Here is a 26,526-nt window from a genome sequence, read left to right on the forward strand (position 1 = left end):
CCTGAGCCGAAGTCAGATGTGCAACTGACTGAGCCACCCAGGTGCCCCCAGTTATATGTTTCTTTAAAGGCGTAAGACTCAAAAAAGCTGGAAGGCAATATGCAAAAATATTAACAGTGTTGCCCAGGGGAGTTTTTTTTTTTCCACTCTGAAGACACTCTTAAAAAAATGTTTTCCATTTTCTACAATAACCGTGTAGTACCTTTATTATTGGGGGAAGTTAAAAGATTGGTGGACAAACTGAGTGAAGCTGAAAAAGCATGTACAAAATGTATTAGCAAGAGTATCAGTTAACCTGAACCAAAAGTTTAGAAAATTTGTCTCTACTAAATGATTTTAAAATATGACAAAAGCCCCCCCCACCGACCCACCGCTATTTTTCATGAAACCTGTTTCCTCTTCGCCCAACTGTGTACTCTCATGGGGGAGATCCTACTACGGGCCAAGCCTCCCAGCTTCCAACCTCAAATCTCTCTATCTGGTGGTCTTCAGCAGGCCTCAAGCAAGCTCTCTGAGGCTCGGTTGATTTGTCTGCATATCAGATGGTCCAGAGAGAAGCAGGGGAAATGGAGGAGTAGGAGAGGAAGAGGACACATGGAAGGATTAGTTCCATTTTGAATATCATATGATCTAACATGTTAATAAGCGCTTCTATATAATAAGTCATAAGGCTGAAGACCCTTTCTCTTTGTTTATGTATTTTTGAAAGAGAGACAGAGTGAGCAGGGGAGGGGCAGAAAGAGAGAGAGGTGGGGGGGGGGGAGAGAGAGAACCCCAAGCGGGCTCCATGCTGTCGGTGCAGAGCCTGACGCAGGGTTCGAATTCGTGAATCGTGAGATCGTGACCTGAACTAAAACCAAGAGTCAGATGCCCAACTGACTGAGCCAACCAGGTGCCCCTAAAGACCCTTTCTTTACTCCCTTCTTTGGTTAATAGGTAAACCGGGCTGTTCAAAGTGGCCTCGTCTTCAAGTTGTCTTTACAATATTCCTAACAAAGCCAAATGACCAAGGCTTGGTCCTCCCCCCTTGCTTAAATAGAGGCGATCCTGAGAAGTGATGAATCCCAAAGCTATAGAAATCCAAGTTCTAATTTCCAATTCTCCTACTCTGTTGTTTTTTTTAAATGTTTGGCATGATTCTGATCCTCTCGCCATCTTTCACTCCCCAACTCTGCCTGAAGAAATAAGGAGGAATTTCATCATGTATTATTTGTCCCTTTTCCAACTCACTGGGGATGTTGTAAGGACTAAAACAACATGGATTCCTCGTGGTAGTTTGAGGGGGAAATGTCTGGCTGAAATGCAAAATATCCTGAATATGTATGAAGTAATAGGTGAAAAAATTAACAGAATATGGAAGAGCATAGAAAAGAAATACTAGAGGAGTTGCCTGTGGAATTTTCCATTGCTTGATATTGGAATGATTCCCACTCTACTGTCAACTCTGGAATCATAAAATGAAAGATTAACAGTTTCAAGACTAAGTGCTAATAGCTCCAATTATATAATATAAAACATACAATATAATATACTGATTATAACATACAAGCTCATATGCTTACACGAAGCCAGGAGTTTCACTTCTAGAATACAGATTTGTGTCATTCTTCCTGTTGCCGCTGAACAAGAAAGAAATGCCAAGGGAGTGCTGGGTCTCACCTCACAGAAGCAGTTAGGGTTATTGAGGGTTGCTTTTATTAAAACATTCAACCAAACCGTGTTCAAAACAGCTCTGCTATGGCCCCAGACTACTGATGCTAAAAACCTCAGAGATAACTACTTCTGATGTAACTTCTAAACTGTGGAAGAAGCTTATACCCTCTAAATCTGGGCATTTTAAAGAGGAATCTACTAATCGAAGTCTATGGTTTTCATGCAAAAGCACATTTACAAATGCCAGCACTTGGAAATTAAATGTATTAGAGTCCTGTAGGAAGCACGTTCATTGTTTTCATGTTGTTATTTTTCAGCCGAGGTTTAAAGCCACCTCTTATTTCTTATCCCAGGATGTGCTATAGGAATCTATGAAACTTAATTACATTGACTGTTACAAAAAAGGATTTATGAACTTTTGCCTTTAGGCAGAAATGTTTATTTCATTGCCTTTGCTATTCATTCTTTTCAACTCCGACGGCTTTGAACTTTTCAGCTGCTCAGAGTTATCACCCTCGTGCAGAGCCCAGGAACTGCACTCCCAACACACAAACCACAAGTTGAAGAAAACGAAGAAGGCGAAGATATATGAGTCGTTATTTTGGCCACCCTTTGTGCCATTAAAATCTCATTTTCTGCCTATTAGAATGCCCTCTTGGTGCTTAGGCAGCGGTGATAGTCGGTGATTAGTGTGTAATTGAGTATAATTGTCTTTTCACTTTTCATTTCTGTCATTCTGAGCTTCTCTCTGTTTTTCTCACCACCAAGAGGAAAAAGGGGGTTAAGAAAAGATAAAGCTGTTAAAACTCTCACTCTCCGCCCTGAAGAGATTCTCGATTGCAATTATAGATTGCAACCCCTTTGTGACATTTCTCCAAATTTAGTGGGCAGCTATCCTCGCCACCTGGGCCAAGAGCTCTCTTAATAAAATCAAGCGATCTGTATTTAAACTAGTGCTAATAATGTCAACCTCACACAGATGCCACATGTAGGAAATTTATCCAACCCTCCAACATGCAATTACCAAGGCAATTTATTAATATGATCTCTGAAGAAAGGCTCACAGTCCAATGCAAATTAGAAAAACAATTACAACATTCAAATATCTATATATTCCCAAAGTAGCAGTAATTCTCCTAATCTGTGCATTTATAACTCATTTATCCCAGAGTTCTGTAGTCATCAGCTGATCTCTCCCCACGCAATTTGTTTGCTTCCCCTCCGATCGCTTCATAAAAGCTTTGGTGTTTTCATATTGGGTGCTTTTGTTCACAACCGTATCAGCTGATCAAGTACCTTTTTGAAAACAACAACAACAACAACAACAGCAACAAAGGTGTGTGAGCTTCTGACCCAAAGCTCAGACCTAGGGGTGGAGCCAACCACTGCCTTGACAACTCGGGGTAAACACAGAATATCCACGATGACCTTAAAAATCACTTGGGTTTTAAGTCCAAGCTCCAACTTTTGATACGGGCCCGGTCCAAGCTCCAACTTTTGATACGGGCCCGTAGGAAGGGTGGAGAGAAAGGAAACCAGAAAACTGAAATCATGTGGCTTGTAGAAAGAATACATTATGGTTTAAATTTGGCAATTCATTATACGACCGCCTCGGGGAATTGACTGTTCGGTTCTAGTATACAGCAAATCGTCTGTCTGGAAACACGGGACTGACCTGAGGTGAAAGGCCATTGCCAATGGCGGGGTTCATGGGGTTGGAGGGCCCAGACGGAGGCACAAAGCTGTCTGTATAGCTGGAAAATCCATGCCTGGTGCTGGGGAGGCAGTAGGCAGTGTTGCCGTCTGGGTTCGAAGGAAGAGTGCTTTGGTGTACTGTGCTCGGAGGAAGAGGCTGAGGTCTGTGAACGGTGCTGCTGGGATCCGACACGGCTGCAAGGGAGAAGACTGTCAGCTCAGAGGCACCGGTGCGGGCCAGCAGAAGACGGTCACATCACCGAGCCACCGGTGGTATCTACCGCTCAGACCAAACAGTAATTTCAAACTGCATTCCATAACATGCATATAGAGCCACTCATAACAGCCACAGCCACATCTCTGCACTTACGCGCAAGTACGTAACTGACGTCCATACTTTCCTGGCATACTCACCCAGAAAACGAGAGCAGAAATCACGTTAACAATCATAACAAGCCTATTTTGGTAGCGAATGTTATTAATCAGGGTAAGGATTAACCAGTGTCAGAATCGCAAGGCTCACATTTCTTGTCAAATATTCTTTTTTTTTTTTCATGTTTATTTATTTTTGAGAGAGAGAGAAAGAGAGAGAGGACCAGCAGGGGAGGGGCAGAGAGAGAGAGAGAGAGAGCATCCCAAGCAAGGTCTTTGCTACCAGCCCGGAGCCCAACGCAGGGCTCGAACTCACCAACGGTGAGCCAAGATCAAGCCAAGATCAAGAGTCAGACGCTTACCGACCGAGCCACCCAGGTGCCCCCGGTCAAACGTACTTTCAAAGCACCTAAATATTCGTGTGGAACGTCTGCAGTGCTATCTTTCTTAATCCCAAGTAATTTATCACTTATCCCATTTACCTCTGTATGCCATCCAGCAGTGACTTTATCAAAGCTTACCTTCGCTCAATTACTATTGTTAGTAACCATCATAGGACTTTAGTTAACTGCAGACTGGAGTACAAACGAAGTAAAATTTTAATAAAGCCAAAGCTAATCCCATATTGATTTAGGAGAGCTGTTTTGTTTGGTCTCATTGTTTTTGTTTTAAAATAATGAAATCGTATTACATTATAGCACGGTTCATCTAGAGAGATCCAAATAATGTCATAGAGCCAACTATGTTTCTGAAATGTGACAGGTACATGTAGGATCACCTGATACCATGCAATCAACCTACAAGTAGCAACAACGTCAGCATCGCCCCGGGTTCCCCTGGCTGTGTAAAACAAGCAGCAGAGAAAGCCTTGGGAGTTACGCTTCAACCCCTGGACTCCCCCTTCCCCCATACCTTGCGGAATAGCTGTGGGCTGGTAAGATGTCTCCGACAGCTGGTATGTTGGCAGAGTCGGCATGGCGGTGGGAGGGAACCCCCCCGGAATGAGATGGTTGAAGGCCATCAGTTGATTGGCCCCAGCTTGCTTCCTCCATCTTGCACGGCGGTTGCTAAACCAAACCTATGGATTTAATTTAAAATTTGAGGATTTCACTGATGAAATAATAGTACATTCTTAAAGAATTTTTCATGCTAAAACAGATGAAAGGCCCCTTACGGACGGGGCAAATAGACACAAGAGCCCTCTACCTTCTGTGTTGTATTGTCAGGGGAGAAAGGAGAGTTAAATGTCAGGGGTCGGGAGAGGGGTTTCCAGGACCGACCATGGGCCCGAGGAGCCCCCACAAGCCCCATGGCGACCATGGAAAGGGATGGCCGAGCATGACTGGGAACCGCAGGAGCTCTCCACTGTCCCCATCACCAACACCTACCCACCTCGATCTCTTTCCACATCGAAGCGAGGACACAAGCACCTCTCGGACCCGTACATGACATATATCCTAATTAGGGCTTGCCTATCACGCTAACTTTGTATTTAATATTTTCATCAGTCTGACTTAGCATTTCTTTTTTTTTTTTTTTTTTTTTAATTTTTTTTTTCAACGTTTATTTATTTTTGGGACAGAGAGAGACAGAGCATGAACGGGGGAGGGGCAGAGAGAGAGGGAGACACAGAATCGGAAACAGGCTCCAGGCTCTGAGCCATCAGCCCAGAGCCCGACGCGGGGCTCGAACTCACGGAGCGCGAGATCGTGACCTGGCTGAAGTCGGACGCTTAACCGACTGCGCCACCCAGGCGCCCCAGCATTTCTATGTTATAAGCATAGCTCCCGTGTCGTGATATTGATTAAATGAAGCCATCTTACCATCTCTTTCAAAGCTGACACACTGTTCTGGTCTTAATGGAAATAAATGCCAAAGAGGTAAGTATTTCAAGAAATGAAAGCATTTTATCTAAGAAGATCCCTTAAGTAATTAGTTTATTATTTCTCTCAACAACAGCTTAAAGCCCCTATACTACGCTATGCCAAGCACTGTGATAACCACATATACTCAGAAAAACTTTGGTATAATATAGTAAAATGCCTTGAAAGAATTCAAAGTGAGTAGCCGGAGAAATGGCAACCATAGGGGTGAGAAATGTAACCGTATACCCAAATGTTAAGGAACTGTGATATAACGCTTTTTTTTTTTTTTAACATTTTTATTTATTTTTGGGACAGAGAGAGACAGAGCATGAACAGGGGAGGGGCAGAGAGAGAGGGAGACACAGAATAGGAAACAGGCTCCAGGCTCCGAGCCATCAGCCCAGAGCCTGATGCGGGGCTCGAACTCACGGACCGCAAGATCGTGACCTGGCTGAAGTCGGATGTTTAACCGACTGCGCCACCCAGGCGCCCCTGTGATATAACGCTTTTAATGGGACCCATCATCTTGCTCAATTCTTACAGCTGCAGCTTCAAAGTGGAACCTTTTTTCAAAGTTTGTTTATTTATTTTTGAGGGCAGGAAGGGGCCGAGAGAGAAGGAGAGAGAAAATCCCAAGCAGGCTCTGCGCTGTCAGCACGGACCTGACGCAGGGTTCCAACTCACGAACCATGAGATCATGACCGGAGCTGAAGTCGCTTAACCAACTGCGCCAACCAGGCACCCCTTAAAATGTGGAACCTTGGATGATTTGAGACAGCGTGTATGTGACGTTTCCCTTAAAATTAGAGAGTATTTCTACCAACCAAAGATAGTCTACGTCCTATATCAGAAGTTCGTTGAAAACTTCACGTGGATAAAGTACTGTGCTTGGGGGTCAGAGGGAAAAAGGGATGAATAAAATGTCAGGATAAGCCAGAATTCCCTGCACTCCAGCAGCTTTCAGACTTGTCCTCTGGAATGCGCAGAGCCCTTAAGGAAACCAAAATAATCTCTCCCTGGAAGCAGAAGCTCCATATTTGGAAATGCAGAGAATCAGGGAGAGTTTGGAGTGGAGACGGAATTTGAATTCATTTTAGAATATGGATATGATTTTAACAAAAGGTCACTCCTGATGGAGGTGATAATACAGGAGACCAGAGTGCCCAAGAAAAGGTAAGACCTGATTTCCTTACAGAGCAAAGTTAACAATTAGACAACTTCATTGTTTTTTTTTGTTTTTAAGTCATGGAAACTTTTAAAAGAGCGGGGGGAAGGATTTCTCCATCTTGGAGCAAGAAAACCCAGTTTAACAAATACCTTGCCAAGGTATCTGCTTAAACTTTTGTGATTCACCCAAGCATTTGCCTGGAAAGGAGTCTGGTCTTCTCCTGGCATGTTGTAAGACACTGGTAAGGAAAGCTGTTTGAACTTCCTCAAAATACTAGCATTTAATACTCCTTAAGTTTCCAACAGGAAAAGAAGGTAAGTCAATATTTTCCCATGTTGATACATAATTGAATTAGAGTTTTACTTAACTTAATAAATTGCCACCTGGGATAATAGAACCATGAACAGCAAGCAGTCAATTTCAGGTTTGTATCAACTGTGTTTTCTCACCGCAAAGCTAAGCATCTGTTATCATGACTCCCAGAAGTGCTCAGCACAAGCTGTTTGGGGCTGAAGGAGGCTGAGAGTAAGGAATGTGGGCTGTGTTCAAGCCTGAGTGTATTGTACTATCCCACACACCGTGGTCGTATTTTATATTATAAACCCTTCAGATTAATGAGTCACACTCGGCCCAGGTGAAGTGATCTCTGACACCTATGTGCACTGTAGGCTGGGAAGAGAGCTGAATTTTCAAAAGTTCACTCATTCGGACTAGCTATCCTCCCTTCTTCTGTTGAGATCGTTTATGAAGAACCGAGTCCGTACTTCCATCGTTATCAGAACATGCTCCCGACCTCTCTGTGCCAACTTCCTTCTGTAACCTTTAGATAAGTAGACCAAGTTTGATTTATCCAGTGGGTGGTGATGCCTGATCACTCCTTCAATCTCAACCTACTTTTGATCCAAGATCACTCTAACTCCTCCATAACCCACTTTTTTTTTTTTACATGAAAAATGTCTTTGCTCAAACAATAAGTAATAAGAAACATCACGACTTCCTACAAATATCTTCAGGCATCCGAAAGACTAGGGATGTATGGTTTTTGGGGGTTTTCTTTTCATTTTTCCAAAATGATACAAATACTGAAGACACTGAGTAAACCTACCAGGAGTTGTATTTAAAAGTGCTTAAAGTATTTACAATGCGATATCTATTATACCTACAACAAAAGATGACGAGAAATCGTTTGGGGAAGCAAATCTTTACTGCAAGACAAACCTTCGACAGGAGGTTCAAGAGTTTGCCAGTGGAAGGAATTTAAATGATGTTTAAATTTAGGCTAAATAAATCCAGAGGGCTATTCCTGAGAGAACCAGAGATTACTAAGGACTGTCCTTCCTGTCCCTAGCCATTTAACCAGATTTTTTATTATCTTGCCATTGCCAGCCTTCTGCATTTCCTAGAACCAGCTGTATCTGCCAAAAGAGACATTAATATATATATTAACAATAATATATATAATTTTATATATAATATATTTTATATATAATTATATAATTACATATATACATATATATATCAGAAAGTAGTCCTTGCCTTCTTTCTACTTTGAAACTCATAAAAGACGTATCTACTGTTTTTAATAGGAAAAAAGTGTCCTTGAAATAACCTTCATTTTCTTTTTTCTTTTTTTTTTTTTTTTCAACGTTTATTTATTTTTGGGACAGAGAGAGACAGAGCATGAACGGGGGAGGGGCAGAGAGAGAGGGAGACACAGAATCGGAAACAGGCTCCAGGTTCCGAGCCATCAGCCCAGAGCCCGACGCGGGGCTCGAACTCACGGACCGCGAGATCGTGACCTGGTTGAAGTCGGACGCTTAACCGACTGCGCCACCCAGGCGCCCCATAACCTTCATTTTCAATATCCAAACTGACCAAGCACAGGGATCCTGGGGTACTGTTATGACCCCATCTTTGACTGAAAGACATTCTCTTAGCGTTCAGAGGTCTTATGTTGTATCACTAACATTGTATTCAATATTGTATCACTAATTCCTAAACATCAATGATTCATCTACTAAATGAACTGGGTGAGTGCACAACACTGAATAACTTCATCTGAAACGGGTGGAATGCATTTATGACTCAGTTGTTACAATTACTAGAAACTGCTCTTTGTTCTGAAAAGAATAGCATGGGCAACAGAAACAAACTGGCCTCTGATGTTCCAAAGGAGAATATGGGTCTTGCATCAATTTCTTAGCCAGTAGGGCAGAAAGAACAAGTTTTACAAAGTTGGCTACCTACGTGTTAAATATAAGTCTATGATCTATAATTCAATGTAATCTCACCCTCCCCACACATTACCTGGCCTTCCACATAACACCTAACATGGTAAGGAAGTGGGGCAGGAGGCGTACGTTGGTTGATAATGATATTAGCTACAGCTAAATGCTGATAATTAACCTGTATAATACCACAGGGCATCAAAACCCTCCCTCAAAGCAAGTTTTTAATTCATCTGATGAACTGCCACCTGGTTCGTTTTCATCTGCCCCCGGATCTTTCCCTACTGGTCCCTCTACAGACCCCTTCCACAAAGCTGTATTCCTGCCTTTGGAAATGATCTTCAGACCCATTTCTGAGGTACTGTAATATCCAATGAATTTTTGAAGCAAAATTTAAATTGATTGAAAGATCCTCATCACATCATGATAACTGTGGGAAAAAAAGATAATGATCCACAAAAAGAGAATAAGGTTTTCTTAAACTTTTCTCTTCTTGGGTCACATAAGTAACCAATTTGTCCAGACTTTCAACAATACAAGTTGAAGAAAGCTTTGTGCTTTAAAAGATACAATAATACCTTTTATTCGCCCAGGTACAATGCAGACCGGGCAAAAATTGAATCCCATGCCCCCCACCTTGCTACCTCTGTGACCCTGAACAAATTGTTGACTATCTGTGGGCCTCTGCTTTCTCATCTTCTAAATGGGAGAAACAAAAGCTACTTCACAAGATTGTTGTGACAATTAAGTAAGACACTACAATTAAAGCCCTTGAAAGAACACCTAGGAAGTATTTAGTGTTTAATAAAAGTTAGCTATTGGGGTGCCTGGGTGGCTCAGTCGGTTAAGCGTCCGACTTCGGCTCAGGTCATGATCTCACGGTTCGTGAGTTCGAGCCCCGTATTGGGCTCTGTGCTGACAGCCCAGAGCCTGGAGCCTGCTTCTGATTCTGTGTCTCCCTCTCTCTCTGCCCCTCCCCTGCTCATGCTCTGTCTCTCTCTGTCTCTCAAAAATAAACAAATGTAAAAAAAAAATAATAATAAAAAGTTAGCTATGAAGTATAAACATCATGCCGTCACTATCTTAGACACCCAAGAATTAAACCCTTGCTTTGTCTTCCCAGCTCTGTGGTCTACAGCCAAAGCCTTTTGTACCCCTGAGCAAACAGGAAAGTGCCCAAATAACACCTCAAATAATTGAAAGCCAGTTTGGCTTGAATGGAGACTTGGGTTAAATTTGCTTCCAAGTTTCATGGATTAGTGCTAATTATCCCATGGTGTAAGTCTAATTTTGCCCATCAAGAAATTACTGGTTCAGATTTTTGGTGTGGTTCTCAAAGGCAAGCTAACCTACATTCTTCCAGATGGGTTATTTCAAATGTAATTGGAAAAATGGGGAGAGGATATAATACTTACTGCTTAGAAAGGGAATTCACAACATTTAAAATGCTTGATTAAACACAACATTCAGCGATGTGTAATGTGACAAGGCCAACATAGTACTTTCCAAGTAGGTAAATTCAGGATAACCTGCGATATCCCTGGACCTTCTCATTCACTCCACACCCCCTCTCTTTCCACATCCCACTCTCCCAGTGCTGCTTTCCAGCTGTGACCACTGTACAGAGAACAGGTCGGGGGCGGGGGGAAGAATGGGCAAGGTTGACAAGGAGAAGCGCCAGGCTCTGAGGAATGTCAGAGGACCGTGAACACACAGAAAGGCAAATTCAACTGCATGCATCTTCATTCACCCCAAGAGCAAACTCCTGCTGAGAATTTCAGGGTGATGATATTTTTGCATCATTACGGAATTCAGGCCCCAGTGTTCCATACCTATCTTAACTTCTGAATGACACAGATTTGCTGGATGGCTTCAAATTCCCATTGGATCAAAAATACAAGAAAACACGTGTTTGGCGAGAATGTAGAGAAAAAGGAGCCCTCGTGCACTATTGGTGGGAATGCAAACTGGTACGGCCACTGTGGAAAACACTATGGAGACTCCGTAAAAACTTAAAAATAAAACTATCATATGATCCAGTAATTCTACTACTGGATATTTACCCAAAGAATATGAAAACACTAGTTCAAAAAGCTATATTCACCTTTATGTTTACTGCAGCATTATTTACCATAGCCAAATTATGGAAGCAGCCTACATGCCCATCGATAGATGAATGGATAAAGAAGATGTGATATAGATAGATAGATAGATAGATAGATATACATATACATATGCATATACATATACATATACATATACATATACATACATACATACATAAATACAATGGACTCAGCCATAAAAACAAATGAAATCTTTCCATTTGCAACAACATGGATGGATCTAGAAGTTATAATGCTAAGTGAAATCAGTCAGAGAAAGACAAATACCATATGATTTCACTCATGTGAAAACTGAGAAATAAAATAAAGAAAAAAGAGATGAACCAAACACCAGACTCTTAACTATAGAGAACAAACTGATGGTTACCAGAGGGGAGGTGAGTGGCGGATGGATGAAATAGGTGAAAGGGATTATGAGGACACTTATTGTGATGAGCACTGAATAACGTATAAAAATGTTGAATTTCACTATATTGTAGACCTGAAACTAATACATCATTGTGTGTTAACTATACTGAAATTAAAATCAATCAATCAATCACTCAGTCCCTATTGGATTTCCCTGAGAATCTCACATTACTGATGATAAATCATGCATCCTAGATATTTATTTACTTATTTTGTTTTAGAAAGAGAAAGAGAGGGCAGGGGAGAGGGGCGGAGGGAGACAAGAGAGTGAATCTAAAGCAGGCTTCATGCGCAGTGTGGAGTCCAACACAGGGCTTGATCCCACGATCCCAGGATCGTGAACTGAGCCCAAATCAAGTCGGATGCTCAATTAACTAGCCACTCAGGTGCCCCTTAGTTATTTTTAATCGGGGGATGGGAGAGGGGAAGATGACATTTGAGAATATGACAAAGTCAGGGACCCCTCTCTGGTTAACGCTTGTGTATACACATACATACGCACACATGCACACACACACACACGCACACACACGCGCGCGCGCACACACACACACACAGAGGCAGAGGCAAAGGCACAAAATTGTGTGTACAAATCTCAAGTCCCCTAGATTTCTTGAAGTTCTTCCATGATTATCCTGGTCATCTGTGGACCCAAACTGAGATCATCTGATCTAACCTATCCCATATTTGAAAACAAAACAAAACAAAACAACAACGACAACAAAAAACTGAAGCCAGCAGGATTACAGCAGAATCAAGTGACTTCCTCAACAAAACACGTTTGGCAAGCTGAGACCAAAACCCACATCTTGTGACTCCTAATTAAATGCTGTTTCCTCCAACAGCTTCCTTTGCTGTCTTCCATTATCCTGGTGGGAAAAGTGATACTTCTCTGCTTTGTGGAGTTCTCAGATGGAATATTTACCAAAACTTTTGCACATCATAAATATTTGCATTCTTCCCCAAAAAACGAATGCTTCCCGTTATTTGCATAATAATACCCAGGAGGGGAATTGGGCAAATCAGTCTTTAGTGTAATTCTTAGATCGTGTACTCAGATTCGGTTGTGATAAACACGACATAGCTACTGTCTAAACAAATTTTTATGAAATACTGACAAATGCCTAAGTTATTATACGTTAATGCCATCTGTACCCAGACTTTAGAAATATTTTACTCAGGGGGAAAAAATAGAATGTAGACTTGTTTGGGGGTGGGGAGGGGGGGGTTCGTTTGGTGTTTGGTTTTCCCAGGTGCCCCAAATTAAACTAACTCACACTTTCTGGCTATCACTCAAACTGAGTTGACTTTGCTACTGCTTTCCCAGATCCTTCTAAAAACTAAAGGATTTTGTTCTGGCATTTTAATCAGTGATTAACTACTCCCTTCTTTTTCCTGCTGTGTTAAGTAAAAGATCCATATGCCGGGTGTTGTAGGGAATTTGTTAGGCTGTAGATCATAGCTGTGGTGCAAGACATGATGTGTCTCAAGGGAACTAATGAAGCTATAAGGAATGTAAAGAGTCACCGGGTTAAAGCCACATTAGGACAGCTGTTAGGTTAATGAGGGCCCTGCTTTGGAGAGGAGGTCACTGTATAGAAAAATATGAACCACTCTTTATTGGTTTGATCCCATGTCCTCTGCAAGTTAATGGGCCTTTCTCATTCTCCTCTGACATTCACTGAGCCAGATGTGAATGCGGGGCACTGCGCAAATTGCAAGGGCTTGAGATTTATTCTGTCCCCCGTCCTTGTTTTTGGCAAAGGCAGGAACGAGGTACAACAACACTGAACATTCTTTTAGTTTCCCGTCACTCTCTCTGTTTGATTTCTTTAAAATCCGTGCTTATTTTTTGACTCCGAGTTCGGAGCTGTCTTCTGTCTGTCTAAAGGACAGACTCGGGATGTGGGCTTGACCAACAGGGAGTATAGGGACCAAATCCTGGAATCTAGTGGGCACTCAATAAAAGTTTGCTGGAAGAGGGGGCGCCTGGGTGGCGCAGTCGGTTAAGCGTCCGACTTCAGCCAGGTCACGATCTCGCGGTCCGTGAGTTCGAGCCCCGCGTCGGGCTCTGGGCTGATGGCTCGGAGCCTGGAGCCTGTTTCCGATTCTGTGTCTCCCTCTCTCTCTGCCCCTCCCCCGTTCATGCTCTGTCTCTCTCTGTCCCAAAAATAAATAAACGTTGAAAAAAAAAATTTAAAAAAAAAAAAAAAGTTTGCTGGAAGAATAGAGATAGGAAAGGATCTGACTTCAGATTTAAATCAGGTCATCACAGAACTATAATAAAACAATTAGATTTGAGGTATATCATATTTGTAACACTGTTATATGCAATATCAGAATACGTACACTACATATATTATATAATACAGTATTTATGTACACACAGTATCATAATTTGTGGTTAGTGGTGGTCATTTCTGGAGAGGAACACTGTATCCCAATGTAACAGGTAGAGAGATTCAATAGTTCCAGCTGTAAAACATTTGCACCATAACACCTCCCCAAATCTGTGGCCCTTCTCTTCACTCACCCTTCCATCCACGTCCTGCTTACACAATCGGTTGCCTACATTCCAGCTCTGGCTACCTTTGGCCACCGTCCTTTCCCTTCCACTCCCATGGCCACTGACCCGTTTCATGCCCACGGCTTCCACTGCCTATCACATCAACTGTGAGAGCCTTCCCCTGAAACCCAAGCCCTCCACAGGATGTCCTCAGCCTAGATGTCCAACTATATTCCTCCCTGCCCCCTCTTACCTCTCCCTAGCCTCCAGCCAAATTGAACAATTCACTGTGCCTTCAACATGAATGGAAATGAAATGTCACCGGGTCTGTAACTCATGTGTTGACTCACGTTGTACTCGCCCCACCCTCCCTGACCAGTGAATTTCTCTTTAGCTTCGAAAGTTCGTCTTAAATCGGCCTTCTTCGTGAGCCTCTCCTGTTACTCCAGCAAGATCTCATTCTTTCCTCTTCTTAACTCTCACTGCACTCTGTTTCTGTCTTAGGGTACTTATTATATCTGGTTTATTATTATTATTATTTGTGCTGACTGCATTAACCATATTAGACTGCAGCTCCTTGAGAGATTTCTCTTAATCCCTCTTAGCGTTCCTTCACTTTGTTAGCACTATGATACACGGAAAGCCAAGTTGAATGCGACAGTTCTTCTGACGAGGCTTTGTAACCTGGAAGAGGCTATTTCCGAAAAAGTCTATAACAGGAGAGGTAATCAGCTGCATATGAGACGCACTGATCAATCTAGAGACCAGGTCAACTGAGCAGTTCACTGCTGAGTCTCCAACCTCACTTTGACTATGAAAGTCAAGTCGCCGGGAAGAACACAGCATTTCCAGATGAGGCAACTTAACCAGAGAGAGGGGTGCCTGGGTGGCTCAGTCGGTTAAGCATCTGGCTCTCGGTTTTGGCTCAGGTCGTGGTCTCACGGTTTGTGAGTTCAAGCCTCTCTGCTGACCGCACAGAGCCTACTTGCGATTCTCTCTCTCTCTCCCTCTCTCTCTGCCCCTTCCCTGCTCTCTCTCTCTCCTCTCAAAATAAATAAATAAATGTTTTCAAAAAGGCACTAGAGAGAAAGGTGGGACCTTTATACTACTAAAGGCTACAGTTCACGATGAAGTGCCTTCGCTAACATATTTATTTTCTTGGTTTCAAATCTGCTTTAGATGAAAGGACACTTTTTCGTTTCCTGTCCGGATTTAATCAGGACGTGGCTGTCTGGAGTCAGTACCTGTACTCGGGCCTCCGTGAGCTTCGCCCTCTGTGCCAGCTCCTCCCTGGTATAAATGTCAGGGTAGTGGGTTCTCTCGAAAGCTCTTTCCAGTTCTTCAAGCTGTTCTGCTGTGAAGGTGGTTCGGCTCCTGCGTTGTTTTCTCTTCAGGGGCAAATCTGGTTCGGAGTCAATGTCGGAGCCTTCATCCGATTGGGGTGCTGAGGCTAAGGGCACAAGAGAAAGAAGGTGATAAAATGGAGGTCAAAAAACAAGGGTGACCAAGCCTTAATGATTCAAATCCTAACGTCCATCCCCAATGTCTTCCCTGGGACACCAAGCCCCTCTCTGCAGTATTATATTATTAAATGATACCTCCTCCCCTATTTTGTCTCCAGGCCCCCCAGGCAGAAACCATTGTTCTCTGCATCTGTCAGTCGTGGTCCATTATGAGATCTTAGCAAACAGGGACAGGCATTCTTTCACTTTTATGGCCCTTGTCCTTAACACTTAATGGGTACTCCATCTGTGTTTGATGAATGAATCATTTAATTTGGTTCCAAATTAACTTTCTCCAACTTTTACATGAGGAAATCTGTTTAAAACGGTGGTTCTTTAGAAAAAAATTCCAGGGGCGCCTGGGTGGCTCAGTCGGTTAAGTGTCCGACTTCAGCTCAAGTCACGATCTTGCGGTCTGCGAGTTCGAGCCCCGCGTCGGGCTCTGGGCTGATGGCTCAGAGCCTGGAGCCTGCTTCCAATTCTGTGTCTCCCTCTCTCTCTGCCCCTCCCCCGTTCATGCTCTGTTTCCCTCTGTCTCAAAAATAAATAAACGTTAAAAAAAAACTTTTTTAAAAAGAAAAAAATTCCAAAACTAATGTAGTATCTAAAAAGCCAATAATAGTGAACTGTTACAGGATCCCAACAAATTTATAGACTCTACCGCTCCTACAGAAGAAATCATACTTATAGTTAGTATCTTATTACCAGATGCTGAGAAATATTTAAGAAGAGTTTAGATACTGTTGATGTAAACCTCCTGAACTGACTCCCGAAAAAGCAGGCATCGTCTAGTGACCTGTCCCTACACCAAAAGTTCAAAGTCTGGGTCTCTGCTGAATGGCAAGCAGCTGCCCAGAGGCTGTCGCCTCATTTGAGGAACACGGTGAAAAATTAAAATACGAGTGCCTGTGTTCAAAAATTATCACAATTGTGAGATGGCCACAACAGAGCATAAAAAGCAAACACAGAGCCCTTCTGAGCATGGGGCCATGAGGGAGCGACTGCATAGGTCACATGTCCCTGAAGCCAGGCCCGTTGCAGGCCCCGTCCCAGCAAGTTTGAGTTTGTCTGTGTTAGCAGACATCAGGGAAGGAGATTTTCCATAGTTAGTGTGTGAGCATCTCCAAAAGAGAGGAAGGAACTGGGAAATTAGATAGGAATTTGCATTAATGATGCAATATGGCATCCGTGAGTTCTGGCAATAACACAATAACTGTCAGCCTGGAGAGTGTTCTGAGGTTTGTGGGCACAACAGACACAGGGCTCTGGGCAGGAGCGCAGCCATCTCCCGGAGGCCCTGGACATCAGGGCAGTAGCAGGGGGCCATCAGAGGGCTCTCAGGCCACACACACTCTGAGCAGAGCTCAGGACACCCAAGGGCCTTGCTCCTGAGCATATCCAAATGCACCCTGAAAACTCCCCAAATAGCTGAGGGATCCTCTGGGGAAGGGGCTGAAGTGTGCTATCTGCAAATGAGGAAGGAATTGTAGATCATTAATGTCATTGTCAAGGTAACTCCTTTGCACACCCAGGCTGTAGGACCCGAGGAAACACAGGTGGTGCCAGAAGCGATGACAAAATGCAAAAAAGTACCAATTCTCATTTATCTTAAACTCCAACAACTCTGCCCTACAGAAATCAAAAATGACATTCGACTTCAGTATCAATTATAAGCTGCCCAAAAGGGGTACACGTCCAACATAACCCATAAATATAATTTTAATTTTTTAATATTTAATACTTTTGTAATTTACTCACACTCAAACTTGAAAATTAAGAGAGCGAATTAATAATCTATATGACAAATTAAAGAAAAACAAGTTCCTGTACGTAAAAGCAAAATGGAAGCATCATATATAATGCTCTGTTATATGTTAGCCATGAGGCTTGGTTTTTCAATTATGTTGTCTAATTTAACATAGAATGGTCTCATTTTCTTAGTTTATTTTATTTATTTTGAGAGAGAGACAGAGAGAGAGAGAGAATCCCAATCAGGCTCCACACTGTCAGCACAGAGCCCAATAGAGCTTGAACTCACGAGCCAAAAGATCATGAAATGAGCCGAGATCAAGAGTTGGATGCTCAACCGACCGAGCCACCCAGGCGCCCCTAAAATGGTCTAATTTGATATAAATCTTGTTTTAGGATACTTAGGAAATAAAACCAGACTTTCTTTAAGTGTGGGAATGTTTTAAAGGAGCAGTAACACGTTAAGAAGTGTGCCATACGTTGCATTATAAACTTCAAACGCTCCCAATACAACTTATGTGTGTATGTGTCTGATAAATGTGAGTCCGAATAAAAGAGCGGTAATTTGTGCATCATTGTAGGGCAGTGGATCTTGAGCTGTTGGAGCATCAGAATCACTTGAAAAGCTTGTGGAAACACAGATTGCTGCCCCCACCTCGTTCCAGAGTTTTCTGCTTTCACAGGTGGTATGCCAACTTTACTGATCCTAAACGATACTTTGAGAACCACCTCTACAGAATATTCCAGACTCTTATTTTCTCTCCCCAAATTCCCCAGTATATAATATTTTTTCCTGCTGTAATTTATCAAAGCAACGCTTCCACATACATAATACACTCTTCTAGAAATGGATTAGTCGTTCTCCTAAGACCATTGCGTACCATAAAATGTTTCCCTTCCCTGCTTCCAGTTTCTGTTGCCCTGACTTTTCTGTCTTCTGTAAATTCAGGTGCAAACCCCAACAGCATTTAAGGGCTGACCAACAGCTTCCTCTGCCTGTGAGAACCTTAAATCTTTGCTTCCCCTTTCTCTGACTATGATCCCATTAGGATAATAGTATGTGGAAATTTTCATGTTTCCTCTGGGAGTCTCTAGGGCTATTAAATGCTCCCAAGTAAATATGATGTGCCATGCACTGTCAGGTCAATTAATCAACATCACCTCTAGTTTCTGAAGAAAGGGGGCTGCTTACATTTGCGAGTACCAGTGAGAGTTAATTCTGAGGGTCAAGGCTACCGTGTTTCACCTGAACAATCCACATCCCCCTGAATATAAGCTTTGTGAGCCTCTCTCCATCTTGTTCACTGTTGGAAGCCTTGGAACACCGTAGGTGCTCAATAAACACATGATGACTGAATGGAAACACCAGGTAGAATTTAAGTTTTGGACCAACACTGATTTCCCTGCCACTATTTTGCACCTTTAAATGGAAATGCTGCCCTTCTGAGTCTCCCAGCATGTACTGAAATGAGGTTCAGGAGTCCACAAATCCTCAAAAATTATTTGGAAGTTTTTGCAGGTATTTGCGTAACTGTATTTTTCTGGGAAATAATTATCAATTTTTTCTGAGGATTGTGATTTTTTTTAAAAAACAAGTTGATCACCAACAGCTAGTAATTAAAAAGACTCAGAATGGGGCGCCTGAGTGACTCAGTTGGTTAAGCGTCGAACTTCAGCTCAGGTCATGACCTCACGGTTCGCCAAGTTCGAGCCCCGCGTCGGGCTCTGTGCTGACAGCTCAGAGCGTGGAGACTGCTTTAGATTCTTTCTCTCCTTCTCTCTCTGCCCCTCACCCACTCACACGGTGTCTCTCTCTCTCTCAAAAATAAATAAGCATTAAAAAAAAATTTAAAAGACTCAGAATGTCTAGGAGTTCAATAATACAGGCTTTGCCACTAAAAATAAAATTTTCTTTGACAAGCTAATAAGTCGCTACTTGTATTTCCACACTGCTTATTCAAGAGCAGTCCAATGGTTGTGCCTAACTAGGAAAACCTCCATAAAGCAGCACCATTTCAAAAGACACTGAGGAAATGACTTGCCTGATTTCTCTGCGGGAAAATTATCCAAACCAATGGATCCTTTCTGGCAACATGAAGCCACAGTTGTACCAGTTAATTCTAACTTGTCCCCATCTGTACAGCCCAAAAGGATGTGGGCTTGAAGATATGTTAAGTCAGCCACCCAAGACTAATCTACCAGCTAGGAGATACTAGCTACTTCTAAAGATGGAAACACTACCGTGTCTTGTATCACCCAATAGAAATAAGATTCATTATTTGTGCAGAACACGAATCACAATAATGTCATGAATGTGAATCATTCCGTTTTTACCAAAAACAAGTCTGACACTTACATTTTAACAGCACAAGAAAAAGTATTTTGAAGTTCATCTATTTCACATATTCAACTTTCCTCTAGATACTTGATACAAAATACCTAATCCTCCTAAATATTACAGCAAAGTAAAAACAAGGCTTTTTTTTTTCAAACAGCTCAACACAAAGAAATTACAGTTTTTCTAATGTTATGACTTGGACCCCACAAGACAGTTCTCTAAAATAGACTGCCAGGATATAACAACTAGATTAAATATAATCTCTTCAGTAATATAATCTCTTTGGATTACTTCTTCTGTCTAGCCTTAATATTAAGAGGAGATTTTCAATGGCATTTAAGTTAGTCATATTCTACACACGCCTTCACAAAGTTTGCTTTATTATTCATTAAATAGAGATATTGTTCCCCAACTTGAAATTCCAGAACAGCTCTCATAAGAAACCCACACCAACATATGATACACGACTTTTTGAGTGGAGATTGTATTGCTCTAAATTGCATAATTCTCCAATTTTACCCCAATCCATATTCTTATCAGACCTTGAAAGTTTTGACTCTATTTTCAAAACCCCCTCACAATCCATTTTCTGACTTATACATTAGTGTAATTCAATGTCTCCAATGAGCCTGGAGCAAACCTCTCTCTTACCAATGTAAGTACACAAAAACTCTGTGAAATAAATACCCCTTTGTACAAAAAAAGGAAACTGAGACTCAGAGACAACATTATTCAGATCACGTGACTAAGGAAGCTAGGATTTGACCCAGGTGTATGGGGCTTCAGAGGACATACTTTCTTTCTTCTAGCCTGGTATGTTCTAAATAGGTGCTCAGTTCCTTCCTTTCTCTCTCTCTCTCTCTCTCTCTCTCTCTCTCTCTCTCTCTCACGTGTGTGTGCGCACACGCACACACGAGCGCGCGCGCGCGCACACACACACACACACACACACACACACACACACACACGGTCCTTTTGAAGAGAAATACCAGAAACAAATCCAAACGGAATTCTAATATAAGTTATTTAGCTGATTGCCACCAATGACTCATTTGTCCCAGGTTTTCAAAAACCTCCTAGAATCAAATGAAATTTATGAAAACACAACTGTTTAATATTATACACCAAATCAATTTCCTGATCGAATTTAACTCCATTCAATGAACATTTATTGAATTCTTTGTATATTCAAGTGTAGTTGTTAAACAAGGGTAAAGCCCTAAGAAACTAATCCATTTGCCAAGATGCTGAATGAATTTATTTAAGAAAACAAAATAGTCTGACCATTTGAAGTCTCCCTTAAGAATCATCGCAGAGCCCTGGTCATAAGATCCAGCGTCAATCTAGAAGATACTATTGGTCACAAGCAGTTGAACTGATCACTCATTTTACAGCTTTACTAAATCCTTCTTTTTTGCTATTAAAAACATCTTAGTGAAAGGATCTCAAGCCCTGTAAAGTAACCTCAAACTGTTTTCAGACAAAAGTGCAGGAATAAATAACTTGAAATCTGTTGGGGTATTCACAAGTTATTCAGTAGATGCCCCAGAGTGATCCCAGGGAAACAGTCACCTCTCCCCAGGTGCCTCAGTGTTTCAGTTCCGTGCTTTGTATGAAAGGTCATTTCTTCCTTTTCCCTCTCAAGCTAATTTTAGGTCTCAGAAGCCAAATTTTTAGTGACCCCAATGATTTCACATTAACTCCCAAGATTAACCTTGGGAACGTGGACATCATCAGTTTAAAAAAAAAAAGAGAGAGAGAGAGAGAGAGAGAAAGAGGTCAAGCATAGGCAACAATCATTACCCCCACAGGATTACAAATTCTTCCTTCGGAAACAAATCAAACTGGGAGGAGAAGGCAGAAGTATTTACCACCAGCGGACCAACCATGAAGTTTAATTAAAGAAGGAATTACAGAATTAGAGAGTATGTCTTTGTCCGTTAACCCCTTGTGACCTCTTCTGTAGCCTGAAGAAATATTTCATCCTAGTTAACGCTATTATACATGAGATCTTACCTCAATTTTATAGGGATTTAGTCACGTGGACTTCTATAATTATTGGTTTCCAGACCAATATAATTCAGGGATGGGAGACAGGCAAAAAATGGAGAAACAAAATAATTCACAAGCATGAATTTGGCACACTGTCTTTCTTCTCAGCAAGACCTTTCATTTGAATAATTAAAGAATCAAAACATGACAACCATTTAAACTCTATGTTTGTCCCAGATATAATACGATGCAATTTACAGACACAGAGGAGGTGGGGGGGGAATCTCTCTCCGCGGGCTCTGAGGCTGAACGTCATCATCAGTCATTCACTCTAAGATGGCCCCAGACCAAATCAGACGGTCTTTTCGTCTGTACTAATCTTTGCAAGCTCGACCTATCAGCATTTGTACTCAAAGCTGTGTCTTGCTGATTAAAAAATAACAAGAATACAACACAAATCAAAGTAAGAATCGTGCCTGACAGCTCCCCGAGATCACTTCCTCCCATATCTGAAGGTCTCAGGGGACCTCGCAGGTATATTGCTCAAGGTCTTTGACGGGTCAGCTCGAAGTTTGAGGCACCCGCTTGGCTAACTGCAGAATGTCTCCTGCGTTTGTGAGTGTTGCCATCCAGCACGAAGGGGACGCTGGGACAGCTGTTTTCTGATGTGAAGTGGCCCTTCTCCACTGAGAGAGATGTGAATGACCTCTCTCGTGTTTACTCGGGTGAAAGCCAGGAGGAGTGAGGCAAGACTGATATTCCCTCACAGACCCAGAGTAAATGACAAATGACGTTTTCCCTTTGTGATCTTTGGGATTTTTGTTGACTTATTTGGAGGCTTTTGTTGGATCCCAAGAAACGGCCTGTGGCTGAGGCCTATTCTACCGATTTCCACGCTCCATCTGTGGAATCCATCAACGGGGCATTTTACCCTCATTCAGGGGACAAAGAAAGCCGGGAGTGGATGAGAAAGGGGAGGTTGGTTGTTGTTTTTTTTTCTTCCAGGGGCGGGGGGAGGTTGAAATGGATGCACAGTAGGGGTTAATCCAAGCCAGTCTAGAGACTTCAGCACCTGGAACCTTCTCTCCCACATTAATTCACAAGCTGAGAAGTAATCGGCGACATTATTTTTTTAAGTGTGTTTAAATCCTATCTAGGTCAAGAAAAGAAAAGAGATACAGAAAGGAAAAGAGATACCCGCCTGAAAGGAACACACGGGAAGACTGACGACCAAATCCAAAGGCGGACGGAGAAAGTGCGCGAGTGACCTAACAAACGATCAAGCATCCAAGAGAACTTCCCAGAATTCCTGACTCAGGGACGATTTGAGGAGTTGTTATTTTGCTGGTGGATAAACAGGGAGAAATGGCCCGTCACCTCATCAGTGGTCCATGTGGAGGGGAGGGGGTCCTGTTTTGCTTTTTGTCGCCTCTACAACTTCTCCAAAGATGCCAGCCAAGAATCTTTAACAAGTACCCCCCCCCCCAAAAAAAAGAATAAGAATAAAATAAAAGGAGGTAGGACGATCTGTGGCAAGAATATTCTGGGCTTTCTCCAAGAAAGGTTCTTTTCAGAACACTCCATCTAATTAAGACCCGCAGCCACTTCCCCACTGCGGCCCCTGCCCCGCAGTCCCCATTTGGGGGTTGCAGAGATGTAACGCTATTCCCCTCCCCCCGCCCCCAGGTCCTTCCCTCGGAAGCCGCCTTCTCCCAGCACGGGGTCATTAGAAGGAAAATAAGCTCCTGCCAGGTTGGTGCTAATCAAAATAGCACAAATAAACCCTGACACTCAACAACTCCCCGAGTGCCTGCCGCCCCGGGAGGAGAGTACAGATTGGTTATGAATCCGGCCGGCCGCGCGTGCTGCACACCCGCCCCGGAGTTCTCGCAAGTGCACGACATGGACCGTTGGGTGTTTACTTAAGATAAGAGCTATGGAGCCGCCAGATCGGCCAAGCTGCCCCCCAGGCGATGAGCAGCACGGCCCCAAAGACCCCCCAGAGCCTAAGGTCCCGATCTCGGCGCAATGTCAGGTGCGCGGCGCACCTGCAGCTAGGTTACGCTGAGACACCTTAACTCGGAGTGGAGTTCGTCCCAACGGCCTCGCCTGATCATCGGTCACCGCAAAGGCCTCCCTTGTAACAACAAAGCCAGAAAGAAAGGCTTATGCTTCCTTGTTCGTCACAGCCCCGCCAGTAAGTGGCCTGTAACAGCTATATGCACTTGATACATTTAAGGAAAAACCTGCCTGGGCCCTTTTTCTTCCCGCGATACAGCAGCATCTCGTCTGGGGGAGCCGCAGAATCGTGACCGAAGTGTTTCAGCACCTCCCTCCCCAGGCTTCAAGTGCAGGACGCATCCTTACTTGCTTAGAGACCCTGACGCTGACCCAGATTACCTCGGTGGCTTCTTGAACCCTCTGGTTTACGACCTGGAGGTGCGCGTGACAAGAATTGCTCTCAACAACATGAATCTCTCTCACCGAGGGAAAAGATGAAGTGACACTTCCCTACCCCACCCCTGAAAACGATTTTTATTTGCAGTTGTTTAACGGCTTTTTAAAATCGCCGCGGTCACTGCCACGGGAGCATTTCAAAGAGAAACAGAGGAAAGCCCCAAGAAAATGTGTTGCTATTCAATTAGGAAAACTTATTAGTTGACTAATTAATCAGTTAACAGCTTTCTAAGAATAGTCTCCCATGATAAGAATTTCCCCCCTCAAGAGCTTAAAAGTCAGTCATAATTAAAATTAAGAACCAGAGCTCGCTCTCTCGTGTTAAGTCCCCATGGCCCTAAAAGCAGGCAAGCTAGGTTCTGGTTTCCCGGGGATTGGGCTGCATGGAGCAAAGAAAGGTAATTTGCACACTGAAGGGGAACAGGAAAACGGTAGTTCTCGTGAAAGGAAAAGAGCCAAGTGACTTTTATTTACAATTGCCAAGAGAGAGGCCATTATTGACCATATGTGCCACAATGGCCCTCTTATCACGGGCTGGCCATCATGTCCTTTGGGAGCTGTTAATGAACTGGGTAATTGAGCTGCTGACATGTGTTACCAAAACAAAACAATAGGAAGAAGAGACAAATGAACATTTTATTTGCCAATCAGAGTAGGTTCGCCTTTTCACGGAGCTGCGGCTAAGTTACTGACTGAATACATAAAACAGTGCATTGAAAGCAAGCAGATGTAGACACAATAATAGTTAACTGACAGCTTCTGGCCCATCTGTGCTTAACATTTTGTTAAAGAAATTACTTGACTTGCTAAAGAGACCAATCATACAGCTGCCCCGAGTGCTACATTATAAGAGATAAATCATTAGCTAAACTGTTTCATGCTTAAAATGACAATGCTTATTAACAGTTGTGTTGGGACATTTTTGCCGGCACAGCTTGACACAGTTATTACTTGCTAAAAATGGGACAACTCCTAGATTTTCAACAGAAGGGAGATGGGACAGGGGGAGGAATCAGAACACTGCAAACCCTTTGAAAGAACAATAGGCATTTTTAATCTCTCACGATTAAGTCTGCATTTCTAAGATGTTACAAATGGTGTGGGGGGGGGGGGAACCTATGAAATGGACCACAAGATGATGTTCCATGTGGTAATTAGGTATCTTTCTTCCATATCTCTTTACTATGGTGGGGGGTGGGAGACACCATGTTGCAAAAGACTTGCTTTCTGAGAAGATTTGGCTAATGTTTTTGTTACTGCATCTGAATTGAAACCACATTTCCCCCCCCCCCCCCGCCCCGGTCCAAGTGTGGTTCATCCACTGCCATGCAGGACGGCTTACCTCTGAAATCATGTCTTTGTAAACTGGTTACCCAGAGACAGAACATGGGTCCCTCAAAGCCCTTCTTGTGATGATTCCTTCAACATTCTGGGCAAAATTAAGTCAACGGTACCAACAGTGATATATGAAAGGCTGCTATTCTGACTCACTGACTGCCTGCTATAGTCAACTCCTGCTTCCTTCCTCCTTCATGTACACGTTCTTTCATTTTTCCCAAAACCCTATTGGAGGAGTGTTGTCACCCCCATCTTATAGATGAATGGGGGGAAAAAAATGAGGTCTGGGGAGTAATGTAACCTACCTGATCCCTGAGAACGCAGAGAGGTTATCCAAATATAAGATCGTATATATCAAATATAAGATCTAATTAGCATTGCCATTTGAGGAGGAAGATTGATGTGGGCTGGAAGAAAAACTGTAGCCAATATCATCACATTTTTTTTCTTCCTGGTCTACACTGCCAGGACTCAGATGTCACAGTCAACTCTGCAAATCAGTTGTGAAAACACGACTATAAAAGGTGAGTGGTAGTCTCAGTGGTGGTTGGTGTGTGTGAAAATTATGTTATGCACAGTTACTAACAGAGATCGCTAGCTATGAAACAGAAACCCTAGCTATGTATACAGAGCTTTAAAATAAGACACCACCTGATTCGCGACACAGTGGACAAAGACAAAGAACCACCTTGCCTTCACCTTTATTTCCCACGTCTGGATATTTTTGCCATTGTGTGCATCAGTCACTTTCACGTCGACAAATAAATCCAAAGCAGAACATAAAAAAGAGATAACAAGTTGCACAAAGAGCCTTTCAGGGGGTAGAAAAACAAAAGAATGCTTTTGCCACCCTTATTGAGACAGGACTAGCAAAGACACACGCGACCCACGCTGTTTTACCGACAACTAAATTTTGTCAGGATTAGCATGGCGGGAGATATTCAGGGCGGGGGGGGGGGGGGGGAACCAAACACAAGAAAGGCAGATTTAAGAAGAAAGTTAAATACGACACCTTTTGTGCCAGAAACCTACATAAAGAGATAGAGGCCTGACAGCCTGGACAGACCAGGGGAGAGCATTCCTGCAATTGCTGAACCATCAGAAACCCTAGGCCAGTCCCTTCGTCTCA

General features: G+C 42.8%; 1 protein-coding gene across 1 annotated transcript in view; it reads right to left on the reverse strand.

Annotated features, from left to right (window-relative positions):
- The window catches only part of PAX3 (paired box 3), a 98,275-nt gene that overhangs the window by 17,201 nt on the left and 54,548 nt on the right, over window positions 1–26,526 (reverse strand). Inside the window, exons 5-7 of the mRNA XM_032594526.1 lie at window positions 15,266–15,465; window positions 4,633–4,798; window positions 3,329–3,543 (exon numbers count right to left, since the gene is read on the reverse strand). Coding sequence (XP_032450417.1) covers window positions 3,329–3,543; window positions 4,633–4,798; window positions 15,266–15,465 — 581 coding nt within the window. The remainder of the gene's footprint in view (window positions 1–3,328; window positions 3,544–4,632; window positions 4,799–15,265; window positions 15,466–26,526) is intronic.

The sequence above is a fragment of the Lynx canadensis genome, chromosome C1, assembly GCF_007474595.2.
Source record: "Lynx canadensis isolate LIC74 chromosome C1, mLynCan4.pri.v2, whole genome shotgun sequence".
Taxonomy (NCBI): Eukaryota; Metazoa; Chordata; class Mammalia; order Carnivora; family Felidae; genus Lynx; species Lynx canadensis.